This window comes from Abrus precatorius, unplaced genomic scaffold (assembly GCF_003935025.1).
Source record: "Abrus precatorius isolate BTA unplaced genomic scaffold, Abrus_2018 Scaffold7, whole genome shotgun sequence".
In the NCBI taxonomy this organism is placed as follows: Eukaryota; Viridiplantae; Streptophyta; class Magnoliopsida; order Fabales; family Fabaceae; genus Abrus; species Abrus precatorius.
In genome coordinates this window covers 20,560,954-20,574,827 of record NW_020874417.1, presented here as the reverse complement: position 1 = coordinate 20,574,827, position 13,874 = coordinate 20,560,954, and the positions used below count along the sequence as shown (strand labels likewise).

Here is a 13,874-nt window from a genome sequence, read left to right as displayed (position 1 = left end):
ACCCTTATATTGTAAAGTAGTTGGAAAATCATAAAAGAGCAAATTAACGTAATACAATTTTAAATTAGATAAAAACCTGCTCTTATGTTAAATTCTTTTTAGCCAATGGTGCACCAAGCGCTATATTGACAAGTAATAGTTCTTAACTAGCTTACACGGTAAGCTAATTTCAGCAAACTCTTCCCGATTTTATATTTTATCAAACGATATACAAAGAAAATCCTTTTGCAATTAATTAGATTGAAGCGGCTTCATAATTGGAAACTCAATTGACCAAAACATAAAAGATCAATCCAATAGAGACATTTTAATCTGTTCTAATCAGCTGAAATAGTCAAATGGGCTTGGAAGGAAAAAGCTCGAGCTTTTTCTTGCAGTTTTCCACGGTTTACTTATCTAAAAGAAAAACACTACCCACTAAAAAAGATATAAGTTCCCTCTCCAGAATTTTCACTCACTCCTTATGCGCTTCGCAAACTCCCTAGAGCTCATCCTGAAAATAAAATGCGGGAAGAGAGATTAAAAACAACGTTGCCAAGCCTTATTCAAGTCAGATATTGAAGGGATGAAATACACCTACATGTACACCATCTTCCTTGGTTTCATCGGAGTCATTGCCAGCTTCCGCCTTTGACTCAGCATCAGAGTCATTGCCAGTTTCATCAGCATCTTCCTCGTCTTCCTCAGCCTATTGAGGAAATTTAATTAGAATAATTGAAATCGATGATGGACCAAAATTTCAGTTATCAATGGTTTTACTTACATCGGAGTCAGCTGGATCATCCTTCGATTCCTGGTTAAAAAGTTCCAAGTATGGGTACTTGTAAGAAAAGTTTATATATCCCTCCAAACAAAATTAGATAAACAACATAAATTTCAAAGATGCCTTTTGGGATCAAAATTTTACCTCCTCTTCCCTCTTCTTCTCGGCCTCTTCAAATGCTGCCTTCTCAGCCTGTAAGAACATGTTTTCATTAAGAAGATCATATCATCCTACCACATTCTTTAGACCATAAGATTAAGAGAACAGAAATAACTTACATCCTTGTGCTTGCCCCAAGTTTCTTCAGCCAGTTGCTTAGCATATTCAGGATCATCGGTAATTAAGACATTGTCAAACAAGGTACCAGATTTGACCTGTTAAGATAAAATAGCCTACTGGTCAGTGTTTCGATCGAAAAGGACCAACAAATAATAGTGAAGTAAAAATGAAAATTTTACCTGCCACAATTCAATGCCCACGTATTTCAAGTTGGGGAAAACGTAGAGGTCGGGGTCATCCTTGAAATCTGATAAATATATTTTTCAAATGTTCAATATATTTATCTTACATTGTAAAAAAAATTACATTAATACTACTACTGCATAAAAATGATTGATAATAAACCTGGGTTGTCAATCTGTGGTGCCTTCCACTTTCCTTTGTAGTTGGGGTTCTTAATTTTCTGCAGAGAAGTAGCATGCAAAATTAGAAAGCAAATCCATTACCAAACATATTGCAATAAGTCATATGTTACAATACAAATTTTACAAACCTTCGGCTTCCATGGGCCCTTGTACTCAGGGTTGGCAATGGTAGGTGGTGTCCACTCACCATCTTCCTCATCATCCCAGTCTTCAGGCTACAGCAAAAATTAGTCTAATCAGTTACCACAACAAAATGTGAGATACATTCAGCAAAAGTAAACAACAAACTGATGAATACCTTCTTGGCATCGGTATCTGGGATCTCTTTTGGGATGTCATCATACCCCTGCAAATACAGGATAGAGGAATCAGTATATACCACATAGTACAATTGCAAACTTCATACACAGGATTTTTTAGAAGAGGTATTACCTCTGGTTTTTTATCCTCGGGATCAGGAATATATTCTTTGTCATCCCAATCTTCAGGCTGAGTACATTATGATTAAAAATTATCAATACCAAAATCAGAAAACCAATCTGGCTATTAAAGTACAACAGTAGAAGGAAAAGTACTTTTTTAGCATCTGGGTCCTTTATTTTCTTTGGAGGGAGAAGATCCCAATCAGAGTAGAGACTACCAGATTGCTTCTCCTCGTTATCAATCAGGATGCTGTAGGTTGCATCTGGACGTAGGATAAATGTATAAACATGAGTTAGTTGGTCAGTCTCACAAGGAACATCCTTCTTTATCAAGTGGTTTGTGCCATTGTAGGTCAGAATAGCATGTACTTTCTTGGTACTGTAACCACAGATATCTGGGCCAAACATGACACTACAACAAAAGAAAAAACTTAAAAATGTCAGGTGTTTTACCAAACCTAAGCCATCCATCATGAAAGAGCAACGAAACAAAAGGTATATATAAATCACCTGTAAGGAGTATCCCCTCCAAATTTCTTCTGATCAACATCCCCGCTAAGCAACTTCATGTAGCCGCCACCACAGTCAAGCTTCTGTTCATGCTTGACAGAAAATTGGAAGACTAGTGTCTTATCCTTGTTGCTGAATTCAGGGAACTCAGCGGAAATAGCATAAAATCTGTAATCTTCACTGGTTTGAATACCTGCAGAGATATCAACATTCAACCAAACATCCCTTAATATCAAATTTTAGGCAACCGTAAACACCACCAGCCATAATACGCAATTAATTTAGTTTACCTTTGTCATTAGCGTCTCCATTCCACTGACCAGATGTATAGTTCCACTCCCCAGCCAAGTTCTCATCTCTCTTCCAATCAGATGTAACCCACCGATTTTCCCATCCATCTTTAGAATTCACCCAAAGCACATTGGCACAAGTTAGAAGAATGGAAAAATACTGATTTAAAATAATAAGAAAAAGATATTATTAAACTATGAAAATGGGCTATCCTTGGAGGTACGTGGACTGCAATTTTAAAAATGAGAAGGGTGAGATTTTTATTATAATCATATAGACAATGTACCATCAAATCGATATAGGCAAGTGTTTAAAATTGAAAGAAAGCTCAAAAGTGATTTTGAGATTTTGAGCTTTCTTTCAATTTTAAACACTTGCCTTTATCGATTTGATTCACCATTGGCATGTTTACGAAGAAAATTCACGTTCTAAGACATGCAAGAGATTACTACTTTCAAGTATAAATCTAGTATCACTTATTCAAACACTGCTCAGTGACTGTAACTAACGCTACTCAGTAATCAATAGACGAAGGCGAATTTAACCGAAAAAGTGCGGCAAAACAAAAGTAATAGAGGCTCCAATACTCTCCTCATTTATCTAATTTATTATGGGAATAAGTGTCGAGGCCAATGCTTAAACCATTAAAACCTCTTTATGAACCCACATCAGCATTCAACGCGATTACGAATTATAATAACAAGCAAAACGGTATACACGTTCACAGATCTACTCCAAACCATGGCATTTCGAGTAGGACCTAGATGTCCAACTCAAAATACAAATCGAACAATCGAAGTTTTTCAGATCGAAGTTCAAACGCAAAAAAAAAACCTTGATCCTGATTCCTGAACAAATAATGTCAAATTCAACACACAGAAATACACAAAGGAAAACTGAAAACCCCTTAATCTAGCATGAAAACATGAAAATTCAAGCTCGGGATCTAGCGATAAGAAAAATGAAGAGAGATACAAAATGAAAGGATAGATACCATTGAAGCGGTCCTCGAAGAAGACCTTGGCGGAAGCGATGCACAAAAGGGAAAGAAGAATGAGAGAACAGAGGTTAGGGTGTCGCACCCTAAGGGCCATTGCTGTCAACGGAAAGGAGATAGAGATAGAAAGAGAATGTGAGAGCCACTTTGAATTTGAGTGAGCTTCCGTTCTATATAGTGCCTCACTCTGCTTCTATTTTCAGTGTAGTGGGTAAATTTTGGAAATTGACGTGGCTCACTCTTAGGTGGACGCGACGTGGCCGATTTTAACCAATAGTACAATGCCATGTCTTCTGAAATTGTCACTGACATGCTGTGGCACACTGTCATTGGTAAATGCAGGTTGTATTGAATGTACACGTAAGCAAATTCCTCACTGTATTTACGGTACCGCTGTGATGCCGGCAAACTTTTACCTTATATTTTTGTAGTTAAGGGATGAAAGTCGAATCTTATCTTAAGTTAATACACAATCGAAAAATTTATTTATCATGAATAAAATATTTACATAAAAAATTTGGGTTTGAAAAGAATATTTCATATAAAATTTTGTAAGTAATTTTTATTTTGTTAATTAGTTTTATATGCAATGTTTAGAATTAAAATTAGATTATTTTTTTTAGTATTTTTAAAGTAAGTTATATAATTTCCACTCAATTAATAAATATTATTTTTTTATATTTATATAATTCATCTGAATTTAAATTTAAAAATATCATATTTTAATATTTATGACTTAAACTAATGTATAATTTAAGCAGATTATGTATCACTTGCATAAATTATTTTTAATGATTTTTTTAATTTTTGTTTAAAATAAAAAAAATAACGTAAGTAAATATTATAGAAATTGTGCAATAAAAAAGTAATTATTATACAGAGAAAACATAAATTTTTTTAAAAAAATATTAAATAATGTATCAATATAAAACTTTATTTTTATAATGAATTAAAAATATAAGAATGGATGCAAAAATTTTAATTTTAAAAATTATTAACTTTGTAAATATGGTGTGTAGAGAACTTTAAAAATTTAAAATGTCATTTAATATTTTATTAATTCAAAAGTTATTTTTTATTATAAATTTAAATTATAACATTAAATGCATATTCTTAAAATGAGATTTGAAAATTCAAAATATACAAACATATATATATATATATATAATATAATATAATTTTGAAAATAAAAAATAACATATTTTGAAAATATAAAATAATAGATTTTGAAAATTCAACAAAAAATTTTATAAACTTTCATAAACGATTAAATAATAAATATGTATAAACTTAGGTTATGGGTAAAAAATTTAACCTAATTATAGATTTTTTATAAAAATGTCACTCACTATAAAAATAGCTTATTTTAATACTTATATATTAGCAAGCCAAATTTAAATTTCTGTCTCACAATTATAATCTTTCTAAAAACTGCTGTCAACAATTTAATTTTAACTTTTAGTGGCTTTTCATCTTTTGAGAACGTGCACCTTGGCTTTTAGATGTTAAAAAAGGTAGGAAGAAATTTTATAAGAGAAAAAAAAAATTTATTCTTTTTATTTGATAAAAGAAAAAAAAATTAAAGCTTGACTTTTAAAATAAAAGAGGGCTAGAGAAGATAAAATGGCTGAATCTTAAATGGTATGGGGAAAAAAAAAAGAGTTTAACGTCTGGGAGAAAGGATTGTTTTTTCCTTTCTTTGGAGGAGTGGGTAGCATGGGAAGTCGGAAGATGACACGTAGAGTTAGGGGTAAGTTAATAACAATAATGGCAACCAGTAACTCCCTGTTCACTATGGAAAAAGTATGAAAAACCAAAGAAGCAAAAAGCAGAAAAGAGCAGAGTGATGCCGGCCTTCATTTTATTAGTATAGTTTAGGAAATTAGGATGCTTGAATTACAAGCCAGGCCTCGAAAACTATAGCCAACTAAAGTTTCTGCCAACTTGTTTACGTGGGCCACATTTATTTCCGATTCTAGAGTGTTCCATGTTGAAGGACACAAGTTTGGATCGTACTCATCGAAGATCTAACGTTGGCTTAGTTAGCTTTTATTTTCGAAACTGAAAAAAAAAAAAAACTAATCTCAAACTCTCAATTTAAATTATGTGATCTTAATCCTGATCACTGACATAAATTTGGTCAAATCAAAGCAAAGTATGTATTTTTGGGTCTTCATATAAACAAGCACTACCTATATCACAGCTCCACTACCTATTCATATTACATATGCATAACCGGGTTTAAATGATTACAACTTCAAATCAGAGTAGCTTAAAGATTAAGCCTCCATGAGCTGCGAAAAATGGAGCAAATACCAATGATTCAACTGCCATCAGCTTGATCAAAATATTGAGCGAGGGACCCGAAGTATCCTTGAGAGGGTCTCCAACAGTGTCGCCTATGACAGCTGCTTTGTGAGCGTCTGATCCCTTTGGACCCAGTGATATAGCATGCGCGGTAATGCCAGCCTATAGGCACCAAAACAATGTACATGAGTCAACTCTAAACGCAAAAAAACAAAATGCAATAAGCTCCTTATAGAATTTTTATTGGCAAGTTCTGAACCTCTAAAACATTATGAAACCAAACGTTGAATGGTAACATGAAATTTCTCATTTCTACCTCTATGTATTTCTTGGCGTTATCCCATGCGCCACCAGTGTTTGAAGCTGAAATTGCCACCTGTGTAAGTAATGAAAATATCTTAACAAAGTTGAAAATTAATACCCTAGGCTCGTGCGAATAGAGAAAAACCTTTATGGCTAAAAAATAGATTAGTTGTTGCAAAGTTGGAATTGACAAATATAACACCATATACCTGCACGCCGGAAACAAGGGAGCCAGCAAGTACCCCGGCGAGAGTCTCCACCCCAAAGAATGTTCCGGCAATAAGTGGTGTAAGCAAAACTAATGCACCTGGAGGTACCATCTCCTTTAGTGAGGCGTCAGTGGAAATCTTTACACAAGTTGCATAATCTGGTTTTGCTCTTCCCTCTATAAGACCAGGAATAGTTTTGAATTGCCTGCGAACTTCTTCAACCATTTTGAGAGCCGCACTCCCCACACTCTTCATTGTCATGGCTGAAAACCAGTACGGAAGCATTGCTCCCACAATCAAACCAATAAAAACTTTTGGGGTCATCACATTTACTGTTTTGATGCCTGCTCTGCTCACATAAGCACCAAACAATGAAAGAGATACCAGTGCAGCTGATCCAATAGCAAAGCCCTATTAGAAAAGCGCAACAGATTTAGATCTACATAGCCAGTATATGACTTTACACTATTTTACTAATTTTATAGCCCAGTAATTTGTGTCAAAGAGCTCTTGGTAACTGATAATCGGAAATAAAAACTATAAATTCACCTTGCCAATGGCAGCTGTGGTGTTTCCAGCAGCATCCAGAGCATCAGTCCTTTCTCGTATCTCATGTCTCATTCCAGCCATTTCAGCTATACCTCCAGCATTATCACTAATGGGACCATATGCATCAATGGCAAGACTAGTGGCCATGGTACTGAGCATTCCAAGTGCAGCAACAGCAATTCCATACATGGCGGCAAGGCTGAAGCTTACATAAATAGCGACAGCAATAGCAAATATAGGAACTATGACTGATTTATATCCCAGCGCCAGTCCAAAAATCACATTTGTTGCAGCTCCAGTCCTGCAGGAATCTGCCACATCTTGCACTGGCCTGCAATTTAAAATTAGATATGAAAAAGCAGTAAGCAACTTAGCTTCTGAATATCCAAATGGCTAATTCACTATCTAGTCGGTGCTTCAAAATTTTAGATTATGAGAAAATTTAGGCCATTTACAATATCCAGCTTCTGAAAATTCTGTCAAATGTTAGGGAATTTTTAGACTGTTCAGAAACTTAAAGATAAAGTATACCATGCAACAGACCAAGACACCAGAAGAAGGTTGCTCACCTGTAAGCACTGCTAGTGAAGTATTCAGTAATGTACCCGATTACAAGTCCAGCCCACAAACCAATTGCAACACATAAGAAAAGATGCCTGAAATTATGTTGGGTACAATTGAATCATATGAAGACCCAAAAATCCGTACATGCTGACAAAAAAGGACGTTACTGAAAAGTTAGTCATACCAGTTCTTGACAACCTTGTTGACTCCAAAGTTATAGAGAGTAAATTCTGATGGCAAAGCAATGAAGCTGACTATAGCAATACCAGCAGTCATTAAGATAGTTGAGATAAGAAGCTGTCGTTTCAAGGATGGTTCTATTTGGCTCACATTTTTTATTGCAAACAGATCAGTTGCAAAAAGAGTTGTAATCAAGCAAACCAAAATTCCCATGGAGCTTATGATGAGAGGATATGAGATGGCGGTGTAGTCATGATTAGTTCCAAATGATGAAATGGACGCAACAAATAAAGCTGCACACGATGATTCTGCATATGACCCAAATAGGTCAGAACCCATCCCAGCAATATCTCCAACATTGTCTCCTACATTGTCTGCAATAACCTGAATATATTCGCAAAATTTAGTGACCAAAAATATGGCACATATTCATTGTAATTTAAGATGACAGTGATGACTTTTCTTTTTCAGAGATTACCCATCAGACTGAGACATGAGGATTTTAACTAGAAAATGAGTATTTGATTGAAGAATAGAGAAAATTGCATGCTTGGAATGACAACTTATCAACCATCAATGACTTCTAAAACTTATATAACAAATGCAAATTTCTAATGATGAATGGAGATGATTAATGATAAAGGAATACAAGAAATTACAGCTGGGTTGCGTGGATCATCTTCAGGGATATTGTGTTCAACTTTCCCCACAAGGTCAGCACCAACATCTGCTGCTTTCGTGTATATGCCACCTCCAACTCTTCCGAAAAGTGCCATTGACGAACCCCCAAGCCCATAGCCAGTAATGGACTCATAAAGTCCCTCCCAGTCATCTCCATAATACAGTTTGAATAAACTGATGGCGATGTATAGCACCAACAGGCCGTTTGCAGCAAGAAGGAAGCCCATCACTGCACCAGACCGAAAAGCAGTAACAAAAGCCTTTCCTATTCCCTTCCTTGCTTCAAGAGTTGTTCTAGCATTGGCATAGGTTGCAATCTTCATCCCGAGAAAGCCAGAAAGGACAGAGGTTAGAGCACCAAGCAAGAAGGCAACGGTGCTAAAAATGGCATTAGCAAGCGCTGGTTTACAAAAATTGCCTTCGTTGTAAGTGCAAGGTTCACTTTTGGTACTAAAGCCTTTCACAGAGCCCAGAAAGAGAAAAATTATTGCACCAAATACTCCCATGAAGATTGACAGGTACCTATACTCAGTAAACAGAAACGAAGTAGCTCCTGGGAACATATCAAAACGGGATCAAGTTTAATTAGCTTATTCCATAGCTAAATTCAATCATAAACTTATGAGAGAGTAGGGAGACAGAGCTCACCAACAGAAATGGCATGCTGGATTTCAGCACACTTAATGGTAACTTCGAGACCCTGAACACCATTCTCCAATTCTGAATCTCCTATTAAGCTTTTTTCATATCCGTTGTCTGCATCAGTGTGATCAGCAGCAGAGACCCTGACCCTTGAGACCAAAAGCCATTGAAGCAAAGCAAACCCAATTCCAATTAATGCAGCCAAAGGTATCAGAATTTGTGTAAGGGCTACGTTCAACACACCCATTTCCAAATGCCAGTCGAAAATTATGGAGTAAGCTTTGAGCTATCATAACAGAATTCAACGAGTTTTATAGCCTCAAAATAAGTATAGGAAGTGTCTTGTCCAAACAGTCAGAGAAATCCGAGGGGAGCTTGCATGGCCCTCAGAAACTACAAAACTTGTTTTGAATGACGGATTTGGAATTTTAACAGATTTTTCCCGGCACTGAATTAGTGAACTGGTGGTTTTGATTAATATTTAATAGGTAGGATATTTGTCTTTTCAATTCTTATCCATTTTCGATGGGCCGTGTGTAAACGAATTCAACTTCTCCGATTAAAATATGGTCATGAGCACAGATACTGACATCACCTTTCACCTTAAGTATACATTCAAACTAAAGCCCCAAAAAAATAAAACTTTTAACTCTCAGTAAACGTTTTATAATACCAGTTGTTCGATGCTCACAAGTTCTATAAAGTTAAAATAAAAGAAGCGTGATCTCTTTTGTAATTAAAGATTGATTGCGCTGTTGCATAAATTCAACCAGGGAAAGAATAAGGCTCTTACACGTAAAGATGAATTCATGGATACAAACATAGCTACCAGCTTGATGCTTGAAAGCTTTATACAAATTTAGAAAAAGAAGCATGATATATTCAATAACTATAGATTGCAAACATAGTTGCTTGAATTGAACCAGCATAAGAATAATCCTCTTATACGAAAGTCATCAAATTCAAAAGCATGCCATTCCAAACCTGTCTAGAACCTTCCGTGTTAAGAAACAGCGGCTCAGTTTCAAGGGACAAATCAATTTGCAAACTCTTTTTTTATTCTAAGACGCTTGTCAAGAAGTAAAAACAGCTTGTCAAGAAGTAAAAACAGTGTGGCTTAGTCAATAGACCTCTAGTTTAATCTAGGGTTTTATGTCTTGGTTCTGCAAGTTGCCAAGATTATGTCTTTCAACTGATACCTCAGCCAGAGAAATTATTGAAGAGATTTACCATGATAGATCAAAGTGTATGGCCTAAAATACTTGTCCCATTATTATTTTAATTTTAACTATATTTTGAACTGTATGACTGTATATCTAAATCAGAATGGAGTGAAATAGAACAAAAAAGAACAAAATTATCGATCTATTATTAAATTATTTTTATAATAAAAGGAAAAATATGATTTCATCTCCTATTCCAAAATTGCAAGTGCCTACAAAAAAAATGTTAGAATTGTATAAAATGCATTCTGTGTATCATGTTTTGTTCCATTCCATCGTATTTTGATCAATTCAAACAACGGAATCAACATCTTTGCATTCCATCTCTTTTCATCCATCAAAACGTGGCCTATTACTGAAGCACCTAGAAATCTCCATCAGCAAACCTTTTCAAAATTTGTTTCCTATGAAGATTGCAGTAAATAACGTACACAGTAATATCAAACATGAATGACATTACTTGGGGAATCAGAGGCAGAGCTGTTAGAAATGACAACTCAATTGTCCTGCTTGATTCTGCGGTGATTTAGAAGAGATTTAGAAACCAAACAAAATCCACACAACACGGTGCATCGTTTAAGGCTGAAAAGCTTGGTTGGTCCATAGTGGGAGAGGTGCACGTAGCTTATCCTGAAGACCAGTAACAGGATGTTCAAATGACAAGGTCTCGGCATGAAGATGATGTGCATCATAAGTTCTACCTTTCCACTCGTACACACCCTCATATTTCACATCTCCTATTATGGAAAACCCTAGATATTGACAGTGCAACCGAATTTGATGAGTTCTTCCACTCCGAGGATACGCTCTCATCACTATCTCATTCTCATTATCATCCTCATTCTCGTTCTCATCTTTCTTCACCGCTTTCTCTTCAACTACCAAAACATTGCTCTCTTCGTCGTTCCTCAATTCCGATTCAGAGACATTCCTGAACCTTCCCTTTCCGTTTATCGATAACACCTCAAACGAAGTCTCCATGGCACGGACAACCGACCCGCCCGGTAGCGTGCGACCAACATCAGAAGCAGCGTACACTCTCCAGGCGCCGAATTTGGACCTTCCGTGACCGGATCGCACGGTTACCCGTTCCCAATTCGGAGGAGAACCCGTGCAGAGGGCAATGTATGTTTTCTTAACCTCGTGATTAGTGAAGGCCTTCACAAGCTTAGACGCCACCTTGTGTGACTTGGTTATTACCATTACGCCACTGGTGTCGCGATCAAGTCGATTTGCGAGGTGAAGCTCCGGCGCGGTTTCCGGTGATTGGGAGACGAGGGAGGAAAGCAAGTTCTCGCAATAAATTCCCTGAGGCTTGTTAACTGCGAGGAGCCATTCGTCGTCGTATAGAACGTCGGTGGTTGAGAGAGAAAAGAGGCTTGACTTAGAAGCAGCGGTCATGGCCCTGTTCAGCTCGATTTCCTTCGAGATTGGGGGAAGCGGAGGGGACAGTGGCACTGGGTAATTTTCGGTGGATATGGGGGCATTTTGGGAAGAATGCGTTCGTTCGGATTGGTGTGAGCCTGACATGGCTACGGCGGAGAAGACAAAAGGATTGGGATTGAATGAGAGCATGAAGGAGGAGCTGCAGTTGATGAGGCTTGGAGCATAGTGTTTATTTTTATTTTTAATAAATAATAACAAATAGGAATAGTTTATTATACGGACCAATCCACTCCGTCTCGGTCCAATATGATTCCTCTCATGACCAAAAAAAATTACAAGAACAAGTTGACTAGTTGCTACAGTAATAACTGTGGTAGTTAGTTTTATATTTTTAAATTTTATTTTAAACTCTAGTTCATTTATATTTATAATTATAAGTTATATTGAGTTATACGAAAAGTTATATTGATTTCAAATTTGAATTATGAAATTGTTTTAAAATTTTAATTTCACTGACTATAGCTTATCAAAAGATTTTTTTTAGTTTATATCAATAATTTTTATGGTATAATTTATGATACAGACTTTTTAAAATTTTACTAAACAAATGCTTAATTAAATGTATGTGAAGGCTTTCGTTTGAATTCTATATTATTATTTTTTTGTTTAAACTAGTGTTAAAAAGGTTTTTATCTTTCAAAGTAAATTAAAATTGCACCCAATTCTGTGTTTAGAAAAATTGCACCCAATTCTGTGTTTAGAAAGACTAACTAAGTAGTAAGTAGTGTGGGTTTTTTTGATAAATCCAAAAAAAAAGGACGTTATTATTAAATGAATGAGGTATGAGTCACATTTTTAAAGTTTTCTTTTATAATGTAATTTTCTTTAATAAGATGCAAGTATTTTTTTTCCTATAATTTTTAAAATAAACATACAAAATTTAATAAGTTATCACTTACTCTTACCTTTTTTCAATTATGATTTTTTATTTTGAATTTATCAAAATATAACCTTTTTAATAAATATACATAAATATGGTATTTTCTAAGAAAAATGTCAAAAGACAATTTTAAGTATTAGATAATTAGTTATAATTAAAAATTATTATTAGTGATTTTAATTATCAAAATTAATAATATTTTATTATTAAAAATCGTCATTAGCAAGATTTGAAAAACAAAAAGTAAAAAAATATTTCAAAAAATGTTATTGACAAGTTTTGAAAAAGAAAAAATTTATCAGATAATCAAAGGTGACCTTTGACCTAATAAATTATTAAAAAGTTATTTTATTCAATAATAAATTATCATTAATGATTTTTAATTGAGGTTATAAATTCTGCAATCTCTATTAATATAAAGTTGCTCATGAAAATTTTTGAAGTATTTATTAGTCTTATATTGCTATTCATTTGTGTTTTTTAAAAGAAAAAAAATTTGAGTGTGACAATACCTATTTAGTTTAATAGTGAAATTATAATAAATATGAGTGAAAGTGTAACATTTACATGCAAAAAATTAACATGTATGTATATTCTATATAATGTATCATTTGAAATTTTAAAGTATTGACTTTGTCAATGTATTGAAGTCTAGTTTTCAAAAATAGTAAAAAATATTATATATCGATATCTAGTCTTAATATTTGACAATTTCAATAGCCGACAATAATGATATTCAACAAATATTTTAAATACATTAAAAACTTTATACCATTAAATTATATAATGTTTTAAAAAAATGAGGTTCGAGAAGTATATTAGAGCATCATACTAGCTATAAAGATAAAATAGAAATATAATAACATAAAAAATAATGAAAATAACTTTGAAAGAGACTATAAATATATATATATATATATATATATATATATATAAATAAAAAGATGTTAAAAATCTTATTTCAAAACAAATCTTTGTAAGATGACAAGTAATTTTAAGTATTTTTGATATATATATATTCATAATAGACATACTTGTACCAATAAATAAATAAATAAAACATGTCATATATTAATTTATAAACTAAAAAAATGTTAAATTAGTAATTAAATAAATTTATTATTATAAAAAAAACTCTTATATTAATTTATAAAAACACTTTTTATATTAATTTTTTAATTTATAAACTCAAAAATTAAAAACTTATCTAATTAAATAATTTACAATAATGTCAATAAATTTTTAAAGAATTATGCTCATGCA

The 13,874-nt window shown here is 33.9% G+C and overlaps 3 protein-coding genes across 3 annotated transcripts; all 3 read right to left on the bottom strand.

The window, feature by feature from the left end:
• Positions 1 to 211: 211 nt before the first annotated feature.
• Positions 212 to 3,767, bottom strand: LOC113872047 (calreticulin). The gene is made up of 14 exons (XM_027509250.1): positions 3,625 to 3,767; positions 2,630 to 2,737; positions 2,340 to 2,532; positions 1,983 to 2,241; positions 1,840 to 1,896; positions 1,706 to 1,753; positions 1,536 to 1,622; positions 1,388 to 1,445; positions 1,222 to 1,289; positions 1,042 to 1,137; positions 908 to 955; positions 764 to 793; positions 581 to 688; positions 212 to 493 (listed from the first exon to the last, which is right to left on the bottom strand). The coding sequence occupies exons 1-14, from the start codon at positions 3,722 to 3,724 to the stop codon at positions 482 to 484; spliced, it is 1,272 nt and encodes a 423-aa protein (XP_027365051.1). The 5' UTR covers positions 3,725 to 3,767; the 3' UTR covers positions 212 to 481.
• Positions 3,768 to 5,712: 1,945 nt separating this feature from the next.
• Positions 5,713 to 10,088, bottom strand: LOC113871089 (pyrophosphate-energized vacuolar membrane proton pump-like). The gene is made up of 8 exons (XM_027507859.1): positions 9,069 to 10,088; positions 8,399 to 8,973; positions 7,744 to 8,123; positions 7,565 to 7,651; positions 6,996 to 7,326; positions 6,447 to 6,857; positions 6,251 to 6,310; positions 5,713 to 6,096 (listed from the first exon to the last, which is right to left on the bottom strand). The coding sequence occupies exons 1-8, from the start codon at positions 9,307 to 9,309 to the stop codon at positions 5,890 to 5,892; spliced, it is 2,292 nt and encodes a 763-aa protein (XP_027363660.1). The 5' UTR covers positions 9,310 to 10,088; the 3' UTR covers positions 5,713 to 5,889.
• A 457-nt stretch (positions 10,089 to 10,545) lies between these two features.
• On the bottom strand, positions 10,546 to 11,871 carry LOC113871090 (RNA pseudouridine synthase 1). Its single transcript, XM_027507861.1, has one exon. It carries the CDS (start codon positions 11,858 to 11,860, stop codon positions 10,862 to 10,864), a length of 999 nt encoding a protein of 332 aa, XP_027363662.1. The 5' UTR covers positions 11,861 to 11,871; the 3' UTR covers positions 10,546 to 10,861.
• Positions 11,872 to 13,874: the final 2,003 nt, after the last annotated feature.

Coding starts and splice junctions, on each gene's coding strand:
- LOC113871089 (XM_027507859.1), bottom strand. CDS start 9,309: ATGGGTGTGTTGAACGTAGCCCTTACACAAATTCTGATACCTTTGGCT. Junction 8,124..8,398: donor ATGATCCACGCAACCCAGCT/GTAATTTCTTGT, acceptor GAATATATTCAG/GTTATTGCAGACAATGTAGG. Junction 6,311..6,446: donor CCCTTGTTTCCGGCGTGCAG/GTATATGGTGTT, acceptor TTACTTACACAG/GTGGCAATTTCAGCTTCAAA.
- LOC113872047 (XM_027509250.1), bottom strand. CDS start 3,724: ATGGCCCTTAGGGTGCGACACCCTAACCTCTGTTCTCTCATTCTTCTT. Junction 2,533..2,629: donor TGGAGACGCTAATGACAAAG/GTAAACTAAATT, acceptor ATATCTCTGCAG/GTATTCAAACCAGTGAAGAT. Junction 1,138..1,221: donor TGGGCATTGAATTGTGGCAG/GTAAAATTTTCA, acceptor TTATCTTAACAG/GTCAAATCTGGTACCTTGTT.
- LOC113871090 (XM_027507861.1), bottom strand. CDS start 11,860: ATGCTCTCATTCAATCCCAATCCTTTTGTCTTCTCCGCCGTAGCCATG.